The sequence below is a fragment of the Nothoprocta perdicaria genome, unplaced genomic scaffold, assembly GCF_003342845.1.
Source record: "Nothoprocta perdicaria isolate Ctin4 unplaced genomic scaffold, notPer1 scaffold_46, whole genome shotgun sequence".
Classification (NCBI taxonomy): Eukaryota; Metazoa; Chordata; class Aves; order Tinamiformes; family Tinamidae; genus Nothoprocta; species Nothoprocta perdicaria.
Window position 1 is genome coordinate 748599 of NW_020455710.1, and position 17769 is coordinate 766367.

At 42.9% G+C, this 17769-nt stretch overlaps 1 protein-coding gene across 2 annotated transcripts in view; it reads right to left on the minus strand.

The window, feature by feature from the left end:
* HLF (HLF, PAR bZIP transcription factor) overlaps positions 1 to 17769 on the minus strand; it is a 30861-nt gene that overhangs the window by 12795 nt on the left and 297 nt on the right. For both annotated transcript variants that reach the window (XM_026046723.1, XM_026046722.1), the window contains exon 2: positions 16241 to 16576. In XM_026046723.1, the coding sequence (XP_025902508.1) occupies positions 16241 to 16576 (336 nt within the window). The remainder of the gene's footprint in view (positions 1 to 16240; positions 16577 to 17769) is intronic.

Genomic DNA, 17769 nt, shown 5'->3' on the forward strand with positions numbered 1-17769 from the left:
AAGTAACTTAGAGCAAATATATGAGAGCTTTATTTTAAGCCGATTCCCACAAAAGCAAGTTGACAGGATTGGATTCTTTTTTTACTGGCAGTGGTTATCTCTTCCGCACAAAATACCTGAGAGACAGCACAGGTATTGTGGCACTTGGCTGTGCAACGCTTCTGAGAGGACTTTAAGGAGCACCCGTGATCTTGGGGTTCTTTTCCTCTGGTTCATCTGGTCACCTGTAGGCAGAGATAATGGCACAGCTTCCCAAATCTCCTACAATGTGTGTCTCAACACCATGAAATCCAGGATCAGGTCTGCTAGAGTGGGCCACGCTGAAAGAAGAGGCATCTCTGTGCCCAAATGAAGGGAGAAACATTTAAGAGGTGGAAGACACTGCAAGCTGAGGGCAGCAACAACTCACAGGCTTGGAAAATTATGTGGGTTTTTACCTTTTACACTCCTGTTAACTCTGATTTTCATGAGGTAGGTGGTGTTGCTACAGCAACTGTCATATCACATCACTTCTGCTGTCTCTGTCACACAGATCATCTTATTTTATCTTAAACTCAGATATGCAGCTTTTCTTCTATTTTAAAGCCCTCTGTATTTTGGATATAAAACATTACAGCAAACAGAGCTGCCCCACATAAATAATACTTGAAGAAATGCGGCAAAGCTTAGAGAACAATTTTATTCATGCTCACTTTCCAAATGCAGAAGGAATAGAGAGCACCGAGTAGTTTAACCGTCCTCCAGAGGCTCAAAAATAAACGAAGAGCTGTTCCCACAATAAAAATGCTTAGTGCCACCTTTAGCGTTGTCTTTGCACAGAGGTTAGCTGTGCTCTGGGCACCTGACCAGAAATGACTAGTCCCCTCTTGGGTGGAAACATCTCCCTTCCCTGGGCCTGGGCCCATCCAGGCGCCCAGGCACCCGACGAGCCGAGCTGCCGCTGCCACCCACCGTACGCGGCGCGCGGCTTCCCGCTCACCCGCTTTCCTGAAAGAAGCCTCTGCTGAAGCCTGAACCCATTTTACCCCTTTCAGCACGTTTGTCCTAGCGGGGATGAGAGAGGCCGTCGCTCCTGGCTACCTGGCTGAGTAACCTGGCAATGTCACTCCGCTCTGTCCGCCTCCATTTTGCTGCCTAGACAAGGTTTTCAGGTGCTTAATGCAGAAGGGAGTCTCGGTACAACCCTGGTGACTGAGCCAAAGGCTCTGCACAATTCTTGTTATTAACAGGCATTCCACCTTGCGTGCTCACAGCTCACCCTTTAAAAATATAAAAATCAATATGGAACAAATTGTTACTACAGAGAGACTCTCCTACAGTCAAAGGTAACTTCCCAGTTGGCAGAGCTGCCAAACTGCCAGTTCAGGGTCTGCCACATTCACAGCCTAAACCACTAAGTGTCGGTGCCACCTCAGCACCACCAAATGCTTCTTTAGAAGCATTTCCAGGAATATTCTGAATCAATCAGCCCAGTCAACAACTTGCACTTGATTTTTATGAAGACAGGTAGTGTCAGCTAGAAATCTGCCTGTGTGGATCTGTGCCTTGGAGCCTGGTTACAGGCTTCACATGCAATTAAGATACCGAAGGGCCTATCAGTCTTTTCAATGATTTGCCAGCTTGCACCCCAACACACAGAACTGGCCTGTATATTATTTGACGGTTATTCTTCAGCTCAATTTCCATGAGAAAACAGGTTTGTGCAATCATGCCCTGCATACATGCCTATCTTCCTTCTAATCACCTCTGAAACTGCTGGCAAATACCATGCAAATTCAGTAGAAAGGTTTTAGTCTCAAATATACCTTATTTGCTTCCTCAAGTTTTGTGAAAACAACGTAAATAAAAGGAACTATTGCTTCCCTGGCTCTAGGAAGGCCACATACATCTCATTCTGCCTCACATTATGCAGAGATTTTGCTGCTCATTGAACCAAATCTTCACACGAGTAGCAGGAAGGAAAAGGAAAAGCCTGGCCAAATTATAAAGATATTCCAGGTTGCAGTAATATTTCACCTGTCTACGATTTCTAGTAATTAAGAGCTAAATCATTTGCTTCCCAACTGGTCTGTCACTTGACAATCTTTCCAAATTGCATGCAGATACATCCAGTACTGACAGCCATCAAATGTCATGCACATGTCCTGTCTTACAAATCAATGCAGAAGACAGTCCGATGTGGACAACCAGGGCACCTGGTATCACCTGAGCATGTTTATTCCTGTAATATGCAGAGAAAAGCAGAGCTGTGTTAGAAAGAGCCTCTTTTACACTACCCTGCAACTCTGAACTCTGCCTGAAAAAAACAGTCTTCAATCCCAGACACAGTAGGAGTGCTTGGGAATTACCAGTGTTCTCTAGCAGCAATGAAATATTGGGAGAAGGTTCCTTTTTTTTTATTATTTTTTCCTCTCTCTTTTGTGCATATGTTTCCTTAAAGTGCAAGAAAAAAGGAACAATGAAGAGGAGCCAGCTAAAACTCCAAGTGCTCAGATTTATGCTGGAAGCGGCACATCTCTGCTCACTTGAGGGGTATTTGCAGAGTCAGATCCCTTCTCGTTCTCTTCCCTCCTTCTTCCATTGTTGGTATTTCAGTGTCAAGAACATACAGACTAACACTGAAGCTGGGGGATGAACGGGTTAACTTGGCAAGGAAAAAATGATCTGCAAGAGAAACACCTTTCCTCTTTCTGCTTAACTGGATAATTGGTTAACAGGAACCTGCTTGATGAGTTTTAGCAGCTCCTAGAGATCAGGCAAGGCTGTTTCTGAGAGCAGCGAAAACTGCTGACCGTATAAACATCTTTAGTTGATCAACAGGGTACCCCTCACGACGGCTGTTTTTCTACTGCCGAGGCTTACAGAAGGTAATAAAGCCCTTCTAGGCCAAACATTCATTCATACCCAGTAGGAACAGGGCACTAGACTATTTTAGATGGATTATTTTATGGACTTTATAGACATAAAACTGTCTTACACATAGGACAAACCATTTCCAAACAAGTTAGGTGAATGAAGACTATATAATTCTCACTGCAACAGAAAAAAACATAACAGTGAGTTTCTAATGTATTAACAACAGCTACTGTCCTAGTAATTTAAGGGGCTAAAAAAAAAAACCCCAAAACACTAGTCCTAAGGGTTCATGTGACAAACCAAAGGGTTTCACTGGATCTGTGCAGTCCTCTGGGTCTTCTACTCATGACTGTCTATCTCTAATGCAAACATTTTCCTCAGGTAACTAATTATTTTGATTTCACTTGTCTAAGGGGAAAGAGGGATGATTTTCAGGCAGCAATATATTTTATTACACAAGATGAGTACATATGATTTAAAAGAAAGAAGATAAAACTGGGTAAAATCTTTAAGCTCAAATTTCCACCTATCCATAGCTGCGTAACAACCAAAGCAGCATCTAGGGCAATTAGTGCAAAATGTTGCAAGGGATTCACTTATCACTCTGCACAATCACCTTCCCTTGCATTTATTCATCCCAATAACCAAAAGCTCTAAGTGCCGAACAGGCGTTTACAGGAGCTATGGATTAACAGGAGGCACCAAACTCTGCCACTCCGGAGCTCTGCCAGTCAATGGCAGCCACAAATACCCCCACAGGCTGCTCTCTCCTGCATCGCTCTCCCTTCTGAGGATGCAGGAGAGACTAAGAAAAGGCGTCTTTGAATACATATTTTAAAGCACAATGCAAAGGTTTGGGGAAAAGTGTTTCAGCTTTTGCCAGGATTCATCTGCTCAGACACAGCTCAAAGCAGTGTGACAAGGGCAGCACAAAAACAGCCTTCCAGGCGGAGCATGGCACATATCAAATGAAGTTTCAGGAGAGATGTCCCCTCATAAAATAACAGGAACTGCACCCAAACACTTCTGCTTGTAATTATGCTTTGTATCTCTTCCCCTAGTTTTTGTTGTCGTTGTTTTTCTACTATTTCTTTCATACAAGGGTGCCATCAGAGATGTTGGGGTTTCAAACCCAAAGCCAACTTTCCAAAACATTTTGCACTTTGAAAGGGCTGTTTTTGTTTCACAAATAAATGAGTTTGCATCACAAAGCCTTTATCCCCCCCAAACCCAAAGTCTCCCATACTGGTAAAAATCAAATCCAGCTTTGTTTTCCTGCATGAGTCAGGCGACATGCAAAGAGCTTCAGAGGAAGGCAAACTTGGGGTGGTGAACAGAACCAAAGGAGCAATTCCAGAGAGGGATACTTGTTCTTCTAACAGCACACTCCTATTCTCCCAAGTTATTTGTTAGTATTTTAATTTAAGACCAGAGGGGGAAATAGAGAAGAAAAAAAAACAAACAAACAAGACAAAAAAACACATACAACACCATACAAACCCCCCAAAAGTTTTCAAGATTATAAAGACGCACAAGGACAGACTTTGTTATTTGAACAGTTACTGCTATTTTCAGAACTCCAGCAAAGCTACTTCCTTCCATAATTGGACTTCAATCAAACCCTGGTGAAGCTTTTGATCTTGGAAAGAGTAACAAAATAGCTCTGTTATCAGCACATAGGGTGCAAAGAGTAGGACATCCAGAATTTTTCTATAAAAGAAATTTAATTGCTTTGGCTTGCATTTGCCAAAGGTCGTAGCTCTAAGTTCTGGGTGCACAGAGCGCTGCTCACCGAGAAGTCTCTAAGTATCAGCTGGCCAAACTATGTGGTGGGATTAAACTGTGTGCATTAAAAGAAGTGGGGGGGGGGGNAGGAAAAAAAAAAAAAAAAAAAGGCAGCAAAACAATGCTAGATTACTATCCAAATATACCCCAGTGGATGTCCTGCCAAACAGCAAATATGTGGCTGTAAGCTCCAAACTGAAATAAAGGCTTGGCTAGAAGCCCAGAGCTTCACTGTATTTTGCTCAGCTAGCCATAGTCTGGCAGAACAGAGTGAACACATTCTCAGCCACGTGATAAAGAAGCCAGGCGGGCCAAGCTGATTTCCTTGTGTTGCTTAAATGTGATCTTCAGAGTGTACACACCAGCAGCTTTGGGAAAACGTGAGAAAGTGGGAAACAACAAGCCACAGTCTGTAAACCCAAGGGCAGCAGGAAAATTACTTCAGAGGTTCGCTAGCGCTGATGGTGCTGTAAATTAACTAGTAGTTAACCGGTTTCTGGTCACACGTAGTGCAAAGTGTGTTATGAGAGGGTGCGGAGCACAGGGCAGGCACTGGGGTTTGGACAGGAGTTAAACCCCAGCAGCTCCTTCTAGGAGGCAGACACTGAATAGATGTGATTCCGGAAAGGCAGGATTCTGGAAAGGCAGGATTCTGGAAAGGCACTTCCCTCGAGTGCCTCCAAAATACAAAATGAATTTGAATAATTTCAAATTCGTTATGCAGAAGGATTAGAGATGCTTAGGCTTCTCAGGATGTGGCCCTGCAGAGGCAGAGTATGACTCTGATGGAGCAACACATCCCACATGGCTGAGATTTTGCTGACACTACTGAAACAGCTACCAAGTAGTACATGGAACACAGAGGGGCATTCACCAAGCGAGACAAAATTTGGCCAAAGGATCCAGCCTGGAAAAGAAAAAAAAAAGGAAAAAAACAGGGTCTATTGGGATAAAAGCTGCCTCAGTGGTAAGTTACTATATTCTGAAATTACCAGTAATAAGGCTTTTAAATAATTGACTTTGGAAGAGATAAAGAACATCCCTGGCCAATATCAGGGGTGCACGTGACTCTCAGAAGCATGTTAGAAGGGAGAGCAGAAACAAAAGCCTCCCAACACAAGCCTCAGAAGTACATCCCTGCCACAGATAAGAGCAACTCAGATGCGGCAGTCATGAGAGTATAAGAAAAGTGAGATTTGTTTACTTTCTAGCAGAAGCCAATAGATAACGTAGACACGTGCAGAAGCCGGTGAAATCAGAGACGCGCACAAATTGACAATAACACCTCCAGTTCGTCCCTTCTATTTGGCTAATGGCTTCTCTTCACGTGTTCAAAACAGCTTCCAGTGACTACCACAATTCTCAACGACGACTTCAACCTTGTGCTGAGAAAAATGGAGAGATGAAGAGAATTTGGAAACAGCAACAGGTGAAGTCCAAAAGAAAGACTGACTGTTCTGCCAGCAGCCACGCAGATGTGTGAACATTGGACTAGGAATCCAGGCGCTCCGTCCCCTGACTTTTTCAGCTCTGAGACACTGACAACTAACGTGTTTCAAGTGGATACCCAAACTGCAGATGTCCAACAACTCTAAGTGAAGGCTTGCAGTTTAACCTCCTGAAAGGGGGGATATGCAGGTTAACTTTAAATATATTCCACTTCTCCTTAGTTCTCTTATTTAAGTGTCACAGGCGTTCACAAGCTTAACCTCCTGCTCCCTTTTACTCGGTTTGGGTTACTCTCAAAAACCAGCTCAACAGACATAAAGGATAAGATTTCACCAAAAAAAAAAAAAAAAAAAAAAAAAAGCTTATCTAAAGAGCAAGCTACACTTTTTCCCCTACATGAATTGAGAGTAAGGCATTATGACAACACGTGGCCATGTAAAATGACCCAATCTTGATAACTGACTTAAATCATTATCAATCATTTATGTTCCTCTCTTCCAAGAAAACTAATCCTCACTGCGGACAGGATAATTACTCCCCATTTTCATGGCATGTGAACCAACTCAGAGAGCAAGTCCTTAGAAAGCCATTGACGGAGACCACGCTAGGGTCAGCCCCTGTTGACTAACCTGCTGGGGTAGCTCTGGTCTCTGGAGAAATCTGGAAATAGCAAAGTGGGAATTTAATAAAAAGGTGCCCTAAAGGAGTCTTCGCTTCATTCCCCCAAGTCTGCACTTCCTTCATTAGGAAGTCACTGCAGAGCCGCTTTTACTGTGCTCACTGTGGCCCTGATTCTGACAATCTATCTTTAGATACCTGCTTGTGTTGCCCAAGTTGGAGGAGTCATTCGTTGCTCCACCCTCATTCTGCAGTAAACAGAGCAAGGCTCCTCCACGAGACTAGCCAAGCATATAAAACTGATACACCAAGTTATACTATCTTGTGGCATACCAAAAACCTACCAAAACCACTGAGCAAACATACATCACTGTGGAATTTTCATTTTGGTATCCAAATGCACTGTGACATGCTTCAAAAAGCAGTAAGCTCAGGGCTTGCAGTTATTTCAGATTTGGATCTGATTTTTTCTCTCCAGGCAGTATCTTAGACATAGTTGTAAAAGAAGAGCTAAGACAGAAAATTGCAACACTCAGCAAAACTTTCTACATCTTAACGTTGAGAAAGCAGGAAGACAACCTCGAGTACCTTTCTAGACACTTCATACAGCATACACCACTTTATGATGCCAGTGCCAGAACAAAAGGATTTTCAGGCCACGGATAAGCGATTGTTGCCTTTCCATAAAGGCTTTTGAAAGGTCTTCATGTAGTGCTAGAAACAACGTGGAGAAGCTCTAACGCTTTCTGGAATGCTCTGACAATCATGGGCTTTCACGGGGCACAAGGAATGGGACACTAAGGGGACAGGGGAGTCCACCCAGCAGCAGGGTGTTATACTGCGATTGTGTTGTGTCACTGCAGCTTTATCCCGACACACCCATATTTACAGCACACAATGTACTGTACAATTCACAATGCCAAGAAACCCGACATATCTAATCTGGCAGAAAAACAAAGTCATATCAGGTTAATCCAATTCTTAAATTGCACAACTTTGAAAGGCCAATAGGAAAACAAATCTTCCCCTCGCTTGTGCTCCCCCTATTCCTCCTCCCAACACACATGCCCTGCCACGACCTACTTTTCCTCTTTGATCCCTGAACATTTTTAGCCCACTCTCATTTTCCCATGTTTCTCATTCACTTCTCACCAGCCTCCTCCCCAGGCCCCAGTGGCAGAGTGGAAATTTATACCGAAGGGAGCGAGCTGTACAAGGGAGCTTTGTGCCGAGCACCCCGGCCCAGACGCGCGCCCAGGAATGAATGGCAAGACACACACGCACACAAGGTCACTTGGACATGTGCCCACGTGTGATACTGCAATAATTATGATAAGATAACTGGCCTCAAATTTAAACTTGGCTGACTCTGAGGTAGTTCTGAACAGGCCAAGGGAACTGGGGTGCTTCTGCTCCACCAAAGGGACAGGAGGTTGCAAGCTTGCACTAAAGCACAGTTGCTTGGGGTAAAATAATTTTCATGGACTTTGTTGGATGCCAAAATCACTCCATTACCTTGGTTCGTTGCTACCAAAATTGTGTGTCTGCACTTCTCATAGCTGTTTTTCTGACTGTTCTTTTAATTTCTTTTAAGCCTGCAGCTTCATATAGCACCACGACTCCAGGAGCTGAGGATTTTAAGGGAAGAGTAATGGTAAAACAGTTTTGTGACCGGCCCCGCCAGCACACACTAAACCAATTAAGCCTGGTTTGTTGCATATTTGCTTCTCAAAGCGGGTTGACATCTCATGGTGTCTAGAAGGATGTCAGCTCACAGAAGCATTTCACACAGATCACACATTTTAAAGGTCTTATGTTAATTCAGAGGTATAAAACTCACATTTGCATTATAGCTCTTCCTGCTCAGCAACATCTCCCAACTTTACCCAGCTGTCTATTTTCCAAGAAACTCTAGGAATCTAATTGTTCTTTTACAGTCTTAAGCTTTTTTTTTTTTTTTGGATGAAATCAGCGCGTAGACTCACAAATCATGAAGCAGTAACACACCCGAAGCCACACAAACAAATGGTAAAGTTTGTTTTCCTAGCAAACTACTCTAGAGAAGATGAAAAAAAGATACCAGCTGTGATCTACCCCAGTAGGCAACAGAACTGCAAGAGTTACGGACACAAAATGGCCAAACGCCCCATGCCATAACGAGAGGCCGCAGCTGCGGGGATTACAGACGTCAGCAACATCTGTATTTCCACTATGCAGCACAAAGAAAGAGGGAACAGTGGGATGTCTGATCGCTGCAGGGTCCTTCAAATAAAGCAGTTTAACCCTCTCTGTTTAGAGGAGGGACAGGATTTGTTTCCAAGTGCTGTGTTACTTATTAAGCAACAGAAACTAAGCACCCAGATGTTTTTGTTAAAGACTTGTTGATAGACTACAACTCATTTTCAATTCTTCAAATAGAGAGCACGTAAAAATGATCAAACTGTTTCAAGACACCCCTTTTATTTCAGCTAAGCCTGAAATCTGTGTTTTATATTCCGCAGTCGTGGGTAACGCACTCCGCTCTACAATGACTTAGCTCGTTATTTCAATAATTCCATTGTGCTAAAATATTGATTTCCTCCATCAAATGGAGTTCTGCAGGACTATTTTGCATTCAGAGGTTTCACAATGTTGCTTCTATTTTTTGAAGTGCAAGCTATGGCTTCTTTCCTTGCCTCCTTAGAAACTCAGATCATATGCAGTTACTGGCAGGACAGCATTTAATTTCTGTTTTGAATGCTTTCATCTGTATCATGGTTACTGAGTTCCCAGGTTACCTCAACTATAGCAATTTTCAAGTACAAGAGCTAAACAAGCAGTGAGCCTTGCAAATGCTTCACAAATTTTAGGTCCAATTCTTGCTACACAAAGTAATGGAGTTTGCCGTGGTCAGAGAGCCTCGTTCATTCATTTGTTTATTAAATACAGGAGTACCAACCAGCTCTGTAATGAATTACTTAATCTTTGACCTATTGTCCACAGCCATGTTCCAGAACAGAGAATTTATAGCAAGCTGAGCTCCCTAAGGCTAATTGGAAAAGTTGGCATTTTTACCATTCTCCATCTTCAACAAATCTCCACCTAACACTGAATTTTTGCCTCTCCATTTATACACCTACATTTCAGCGGACGACATTTTGTTGCAGATGAGTTAGTGCTGCGGATCATGCTGACATCTGAGTGTAACAAACGCACAGTACTAAGGAGCACATAGATTCATGAGTACCTGTCAAGTTTGGTTTTGGCAGCCATCTAGATTTGGGCTCCAATTAGCAAGACCCTCAGTATTCTAGGGCCCAAATGCAATATGTTTTTAATTCTCATAAGGGCTACACAAAAAGATGAGTGTATGAGCAAAGACCTTCAAGATCAGCATGCTTGTCTTCACTAAATGGCAAATTGTATGAAGAGATTAGCAGCAACATGAGGAGCGAAAGCTGTTTCTATCAAAGCTGAGAGGAGAGCAGTGAAGCAAGAGAGCTGCACATTAGGGAGGCAAGATTTGGTTCAGAGAATGGGACACGGAAGCTTAACTGCAGAACAGCTCCAAGTGTGTTGGAAAACGTGGGGAGGTTGAACAATAACTTGCATTAATTTTAAACTTGACAGATATTGCCACAGTTAGGCACAGTTGAAGTGCCAAAAAGAGTCCTAACAGGGGAGGAAAACAAAAAAAAAAAGGCAAAATGTTGCAACACATGCTGCCTTACCTGCCTGTTAGCTCTCCCCACATCAGCTCTGACGCTCTCAGGAGCGATCTCGGCTTTGTGATAAACACACAGCTTCTTCAGTGTTATTTGCTCACAAAAGTTGCCGCAGATGCTACAAAAAGCAGTTTGTGGTGCATCCATTTTGACACAGTGGTGCATTTTATGTTTGTTTTCTGTACTTACTCCTCACGTGTAACTTACTCCATTAAATGCTACTCGACTTGAGCTGCTTTTTCTCCCTTAAGTAAATGTTTTTTCCAGCTCTTCCATAATCCATAGCACTTCATGCATAAAACAACAAAACAAAAACAAACAAAAAAAATCAAGCCACAGTTTTCTCTGAACTTATCTGAAATGGCCTTTTCTAATCACTTCTTTTTTGGAATTCATGGACAAAAGTACTACAATATTTATAAATATAAAAATAAAAAAATGTTGATGACATGAGCAAAATTCATGTTAAATATTTCTATGCTAACACCCTGCCAGCCAACCAAGCTTCTGTTTACATAATGCTCGCAAGAACACTTTGCTGATCACGAGGGTCCTTTTATCCTGCGAGAAGAAAACTACCAACACACTGAGCCTGGTTATCCCCTGCAGTTGGAGGAGAAATAGAAAGAGCCAGAAAGATGAACGACAAGAGAACAAATAGTGATATTTTGTTGCTCCACCTAGGAGTTGATGAAAGAGGACAGTCAATAAACTGTGCGCCTGCTGAGCGGTACTGAAATCAATAAGACTACGCGAGGAGTAAAGTACTCATCACAGCTTAACGGGGCAGAATCTGGCCACTGATAGCTCCCACAGTTGCCAATCTGCTGTCATATAAATATGTAGATTGCAATATTTAAATGTGTTTCCTAGGAGCTGCAGCTAAGCAGATAATATCAATGTCTTCCTCACGTACAGCTCCTGAGGATCTCTCCCCTCCTAACTATAACTTACTGCTTTATGAAAGACTTCAGGGTACACTCGCATCTTAAAAATCCAATCACTGCCCTAGAAAATGGTTCAAACGGTCCTCAATACAGCCTAAGAGGAGAAGCAAGGCTCTTGGAAAGACATCGTGCTTTTTCTAGGTAAATGCAACAAGTTTGACTTGTGCTCAGATATCCCTGCAAACGTTTTTTAAAAAAAAAAAAAAAAAAAAAAAAAAAAAAAAAAAAAATCCTGCCTGTCCCTCCGGGTACCCTCTTCCCGACACTGAACCGCCCTTGCAAGCTGAAGCAGCACTGCTCGTGTGGAAAGCACTATTCCTTGCTAAAAACACAGTCACATTGGGTACATTTTAGAATTACAGCACAAACCCAAGATGAGACTTAGGGTTTATCTTTTATAATCCTAAATTACTTCACATTCTTTCACAGAGTCAAGCAATGATTTAACCAATGATCAAAATTTAACAGTGAATGTTAAAGCAGGATCTCTTAAAGGTGACTTAAGTGTTCTCGCTGAATGCACAAGCCTCGTTAATGCTAAAGCACTTTCCCCCTCTTATCATGCGACAGGCTATTTTTATATTTGCCAGAGTATATCCTGCATCTTTCTTTGATCCAGAAGGCAGGCTGGTCAAGCCGCTCTGCATACAGCATTTCCCTTGCTCAGGCAGCGCGCAGAGCTCAGCTTTTCCATTTCCCTGGGATTTCAGGCCAGGCGGGTGAGGGCAGGAGCGCGGAGCCGCGTGTGCGTGCGTGCTGCTGCTCCAGCAAAAGCCATGCTGAGCAGGCGGCACAGGGACTGCCACGTGCCTGAGCACATGGTCCGGCAGGCACCGCCGCTCCGCGCCTCACGTGAGCCGCAATGTGAAGAGAGGCTCGCAGGGCCAGCCTGCTTGACGGTTTAGCCGGTCATTCCCGTGCTATCACGTGGGAGAGCAAAGTTCAGGAAATTCCCAGCTCCTCTGAGTGCTGCAGGTAGCGTCCTTTGGCTTTAAGAAAGGGAGCTCGTGCAGTGGCTCGTGCAGCACCTAATAACCGCTTCTGAGCAAGATTACAGCTTAGGGAAAGATGCCACACGGTGCTGGCAGCGCTGCCCTCCTTGCTTGAGGAGGTGGTCACGTTAAGGAACACAAGAGAGGATGGCTACAAGGGAGGGAGCATTACACAGGGCCACCCCTTCGTGGGCGCCCTCCTTCACCCAGGCACTCCTGGCATGTGCCCAGGGGCAAGAGCCACCACTGCCATGGGGCTGCTGCAACTACCACAAAGCAGGAGTGGGGAGTGCTGGAAACTACTCAGTCGTGCGTAGCACCTATGGTGTGAATAGCCCTAATATTTTCAATACACTGCACACACACGGATGATAGAGGGTTTTAGGGTTTTTTTTTTTTTAAACACTTTTGGCAAGTACCCGGCTGTCTAAGCATCACAGACTTAAAGCCACTGTCACAGACACATAAAAATCAAGGGAGTTTTTCAAAACCATCCCCATCCTCCCCAAGTGAGAAGGCAGCAACAACAATATGGGACATCACTGCATCAACAGCATCCTCAAATACGGCCCCAGATCTGAGGCTTTGGTGGCAGACAGAGAATTCAGATGCACAGCACAAACCCAGAAACCTTCCAAATACAATCTTCCCCAGAGTTGGCTGAGGCATCTGAGCTCTAATTCACTCCGTAAACTCTTCACACCAGCTGCCCTATTCACTGAAATAAGGGCAACACGAGGGGAAAAGGCTAGGTAAAAGCAAACACCAGCTACCTGACTGTAAAATATGAACCTCCCTTTGCACAAAATAACAACTTGGAAGCCTCCCTTAGAGCACACCACAGTTAAATGGAGATTTATGTTCCAAAGAACCAACAAGAGATAACACAAGATGCACAGCAGATGGAGAACCAAAGAAGTGTGTTTGCAGAAACAGGTTATTTGAAAAGCTAGAGATTTCAACCAACTAATCCACATTCAACAGGGAACAGAGGGAAGGTTTCAAGTGCATCTACTTATTACAGTGAACAGGCATTGCTAAAATAAATCATCAAAATATTATTTAACCAAAGTTGAATTGCAAAATAGAAATTCATCAGGTTCTAATTTTGCAAAACAAGGTATCCCTCCTCTTCACCATCCAGGCAGCATCACTGCTTTCTCAAACATAGAAATGCACAGGAAAGCAGGTGCTTCCTAAATCTTTCATATAACTCAGAAAAAAAAAAAAAAGATGAAACTGATGCCAACCAGACAACCCAAGCTGGAAATACAGAATTAAGTTAAGAGTTGCTTTTTAACTTATTTATTGATGTCTACTGAAAAACAATCAGTGAGGATTCTATAGGGGCATCTTAAAGTCAGGGTCAGTTGTGCTTTGCTCGCATCTTAACACATCCATATATGATTACATCTTATCGTGTCACTCCTGTTTGCTGGCCTGCCTGGGGTACCACCTATGGGTGCCCCACGCACCCTGCCAGAGCACAGGCAGGTGGACGTGTTTTGGCCAGCGCTGACACCAAATGCTGCCAAGCCACTTAAAGCCGGGAGCAGAGACATGGAAAGTGCAGGGGATGACCCTTCCCAAGCCAGGGTCCGCACTCCTGTGCAGGTGTCAGTTATTACCACAAAATACACAGAGTTCACCACCACTACCAGCTTTAAGAATTGCTAGCACCTAAAAAGTTAATTTCTCCAATAAGATCATATAAAACTAGCTTTTATTTAAATTATTTTATACTACTTGCTTTGATCTTTATAACAATAATTCAAACTGCCACAGTAAGGTGGACTGACACAGTAGGTCACATCAATTCAAAATCTTTACATGACAGTTTAAAAAACAAAAGGTCAATAGTGTGTGTGTGTGTACCAAAAATGCTCAATGATAATGATTTTAATATTTATGCCCAGGCTAGTTTCCATACTTCTAAGCAGCCCATTTGCCCTAGTCCTTTTATGACAGTCTTAAGTATTATTTGTTATTTTATTAAAATTTGATTTTTAAAATATATATTGAGTTGCTTTTAAAAATGCTCAAATAAAAAATATGGAATTAAAAAATATGGAATTGCCATAAGGAAAATATGGACTGTGCATATAAGTTTTTTGTAAAACATGACACCAAAGAAAAAAATATATATATATTCGGGGGGAACAGGGAAATATTATTTTGAGACATAAACCCCCCTCAAAAAAACACATTATTCTTAAAAGCAGAAAGGCACAGATAGTAAAGCCTGTAAATCAAAATGGTTTTACCCCAAAAGACCTGCACAACGGGATAAAAATAGATAGAATTTCTAATGAGAAGAGTTTATAACCCTGAGCTACGAGCAACGCAGGAAAAAATAAATAAATGAGTTGCAAAAAAAGTCATGCATACAGTTGATTACAAATAAATCCTGACAGGTGATCATTAAAAGCCTGGTGCATAATCAGCCTCCTCCGGGAAAAAAAGAAATAAGGTCAGATTATTTGCTTTTAATTTTATGCATGCATATGTGACAGAAATGTGGAGGCATACATGCACCGCTACTAACAACTGGCTCAGGAAAAGTAAAGTCTCATTTTATATTTCTCCTGCCAACTGCAAATATAATTTCATTTTGGAAGCAGTTGCTGTTTAACTAGGAAATATATATTTCAGTTTCAAGCTAACTATGAAAAATACACTTTAAATGAAAATGAGTAAATAAAAGCTATAGACTTAAGCCATATTTCAGGGGTATCCTTCTGACTTAGGACCAAAAAGCACTTCTGGGGGTAGGGGTGCACCACATTTGGTTTCTTTTCAATGAAAAAGCAATGTTGTCAACTTCTAGACTTTTCCACTTCATCCTATTCCACAACTTTGGTCCTCCTATTTATTTATTTTACCTCCTTATCGGATGATTCTGACAAAGACTTCGCACGCTGAGCATGGCAAATGATCAAGCAGAAGGGAGAGGAGTGGTTTCCTGCTCCCCAGTGCACACTTTGGTCTAGCAGACCTTGTGTGAGTAGAAGAGCACAATAAATAAGTCACCCATGGACTTAAAAAAACATCCAGTTCCATGTTTTCCAAGATTCAGTGTTGACACTACTCCCCGGACCATGATCTCAGCCATGCTAGCATGAAGCCAGAGAGAGGTTATCCAGATTTGTACTAGGGTCTCTAAAGAGATGAATTAAAGTGCTAATAAATTAAGAGAAAACTTCCACAGGTATCGAACGGGTTGGAACTGTGCACCCTGATCAAAACTCAGCTCCATGACGTCTTTTTTTGCCTGCAGCTTAAGACAAATATAGATCTGATACAGCAACCGGGGTCAGTGGAGTTGCACTCAGCTTATGCTAATTTAACCAAAACTAAAACGCAACTCCAAAATCTATCTCCTGTCCCATATACTGTAATGAATTTTATTTTGCTTAATACAGGACAAAAAATGGCCAAAATTACAAGCAGAAAGCACAGCCTTTTCAGTTTACCTTCAAAGCTCCTGTTGTCTCACATTAAATACCGGCCAAAGAAAATATTCTCTTTTGTGATCCTTCTCACTGTTCATTTAACACCACGTCATCTAAACATTACTATTCTCGTTTTGTTTTTCATTTTCTAAGAGCCAGGTTACCAATGAAGGAAAGATAACCGGCATGTTTCCTTGAAATTCCCATGGTTTCCTGACAGAATTTAAACAAAAATCCCTGCAGAGCAACTTTGCAGTGGTGAGATCTATTAATTTCATTTTGGGGGCACGGCAAAGGCTTGAATCATATTGGCCCTAAGCTGCCTGTGAACTAAGCAGTAGAAAGTGATTTACTGGCGGGGGTGGAAGGGATATGGAGAGAAGGCGGGGGGGCAAGCTCAGGCTCAAATCCACTGGGAGGTCTTACGGGTGATTTACCTGGTCTGACCGGGCTCTGCATGCAGTTCTGCGACACCATGCCTGGGTGGACTGAAGTAGAAGCCCTGCTGCTGAGGTCCATGACAGAAGGTGATGCTGAGGTAGCTTGCTGGAGACCTGACTGGTGTGGGCTATGCTCATGCTGGTTTGGGCTAGGTGGAATGCCATTTTCCGAGAGGAATTCTTCCAGGTCCATGTATTCCAACTGGAAAGTGTCTCCGTCATATGGCAGCGTCTTGTCCCACAATGTTGGGCCCAAGAAAGCCGACTGAGGGACTGTGGTACTGCTGCTGTCATCATCTAGCTTCTTCTCTTTGTCTTTTTCTTTACCGAATGCTTAAACAAAACACACAAAAAAAGATGTAAGACGTTAAGTAATTAAATTACTAGTTACTATTACTACTTCAAATGTTCCTCCTGCATGTGCTCAGATACAAGATAGGGATGCTCCCTTCGTATAAATAAATCCTTCAGTTCATTCTATTTGATGGGAGGGCCAAGCGGGCTGAGCACCTCTGCTGGATCCAGGTGTGTTTTTAAGATTTCCGTCTATTTTTAGTTTGCAGTATTTCAGTTTGCATGCGTGGCTTTGAATGCCAGCCTCCATAAGTACTCCCAGGTTTCCGGGGAGCATGCTTTCAAGTTAATAAAGCTAAAATATATTAATAGATACCTAATTTTATTGAAATGGAAAGAATCAGTGCTAAAATTCCTTAATTCTTAAGTACATCAGTACAATAAAGAAACTTGCTAGTCCTTACACAGTAAATTAGTTCTGAAATTTAACAGCTGCACAGTTTGCATTAAGATAGCAAGAGAGTCTCATAAGAGAGAATAAATAATACACAGTATCATTTACCAAAATAAAGGGATTAAAAAGTTTTAATGCTTTGAAGTTGCAAACTTAAAACCAAAGCGTCTGACAAAATATACATTTTAACATGTAGAAACGGAGAGAAAGAAAACTAGAAATACAGAAAAGGCAAAAGGAATAAAGTCTACTTGCTTCTATAAATAAAATCAACAACAGCAGTGCACACATTGGAGGGAACAGCTGATTTCTCGGCAAGATACGCTACAGCTCCAGCCGATAAAGCTGTGCCAGCTACGAAGCCCTCCCTGCATTTCCTTATTAATTACATCTGACCCTGGTGCTGCCGAGCGCGGCTCGGGGCGCCGCAGCACGATGGGCTTTGGGGTGGGTTTTTATGTTGTTTTCAACACAGTTTTGACCAGCTGGAAATACCAGGCACAATGAAGCCTCTAGCCCCGCTTAGGACGGAAAAAGCTGCAAGTTTCTAGGGCTAAACGGCCGGCGGCTGCGCGGGGGAGCGGAGCCGCGCCGCTAACGCCGCTCTCGCAGCCGCCCGGAGCCCTCCCCGCCGCGGCGGAGGGAACGAAGCCATCGCCTTCCGCTAGGCGAGACGCGCGGCTCTTATCAAGCGCCGCCTAAGATCCTAATATCCTCACGGAAATCATCCAATTACTTAATCACCTCGCGGGGGGGAGAAAGGGAAAGCGAGGCGCGG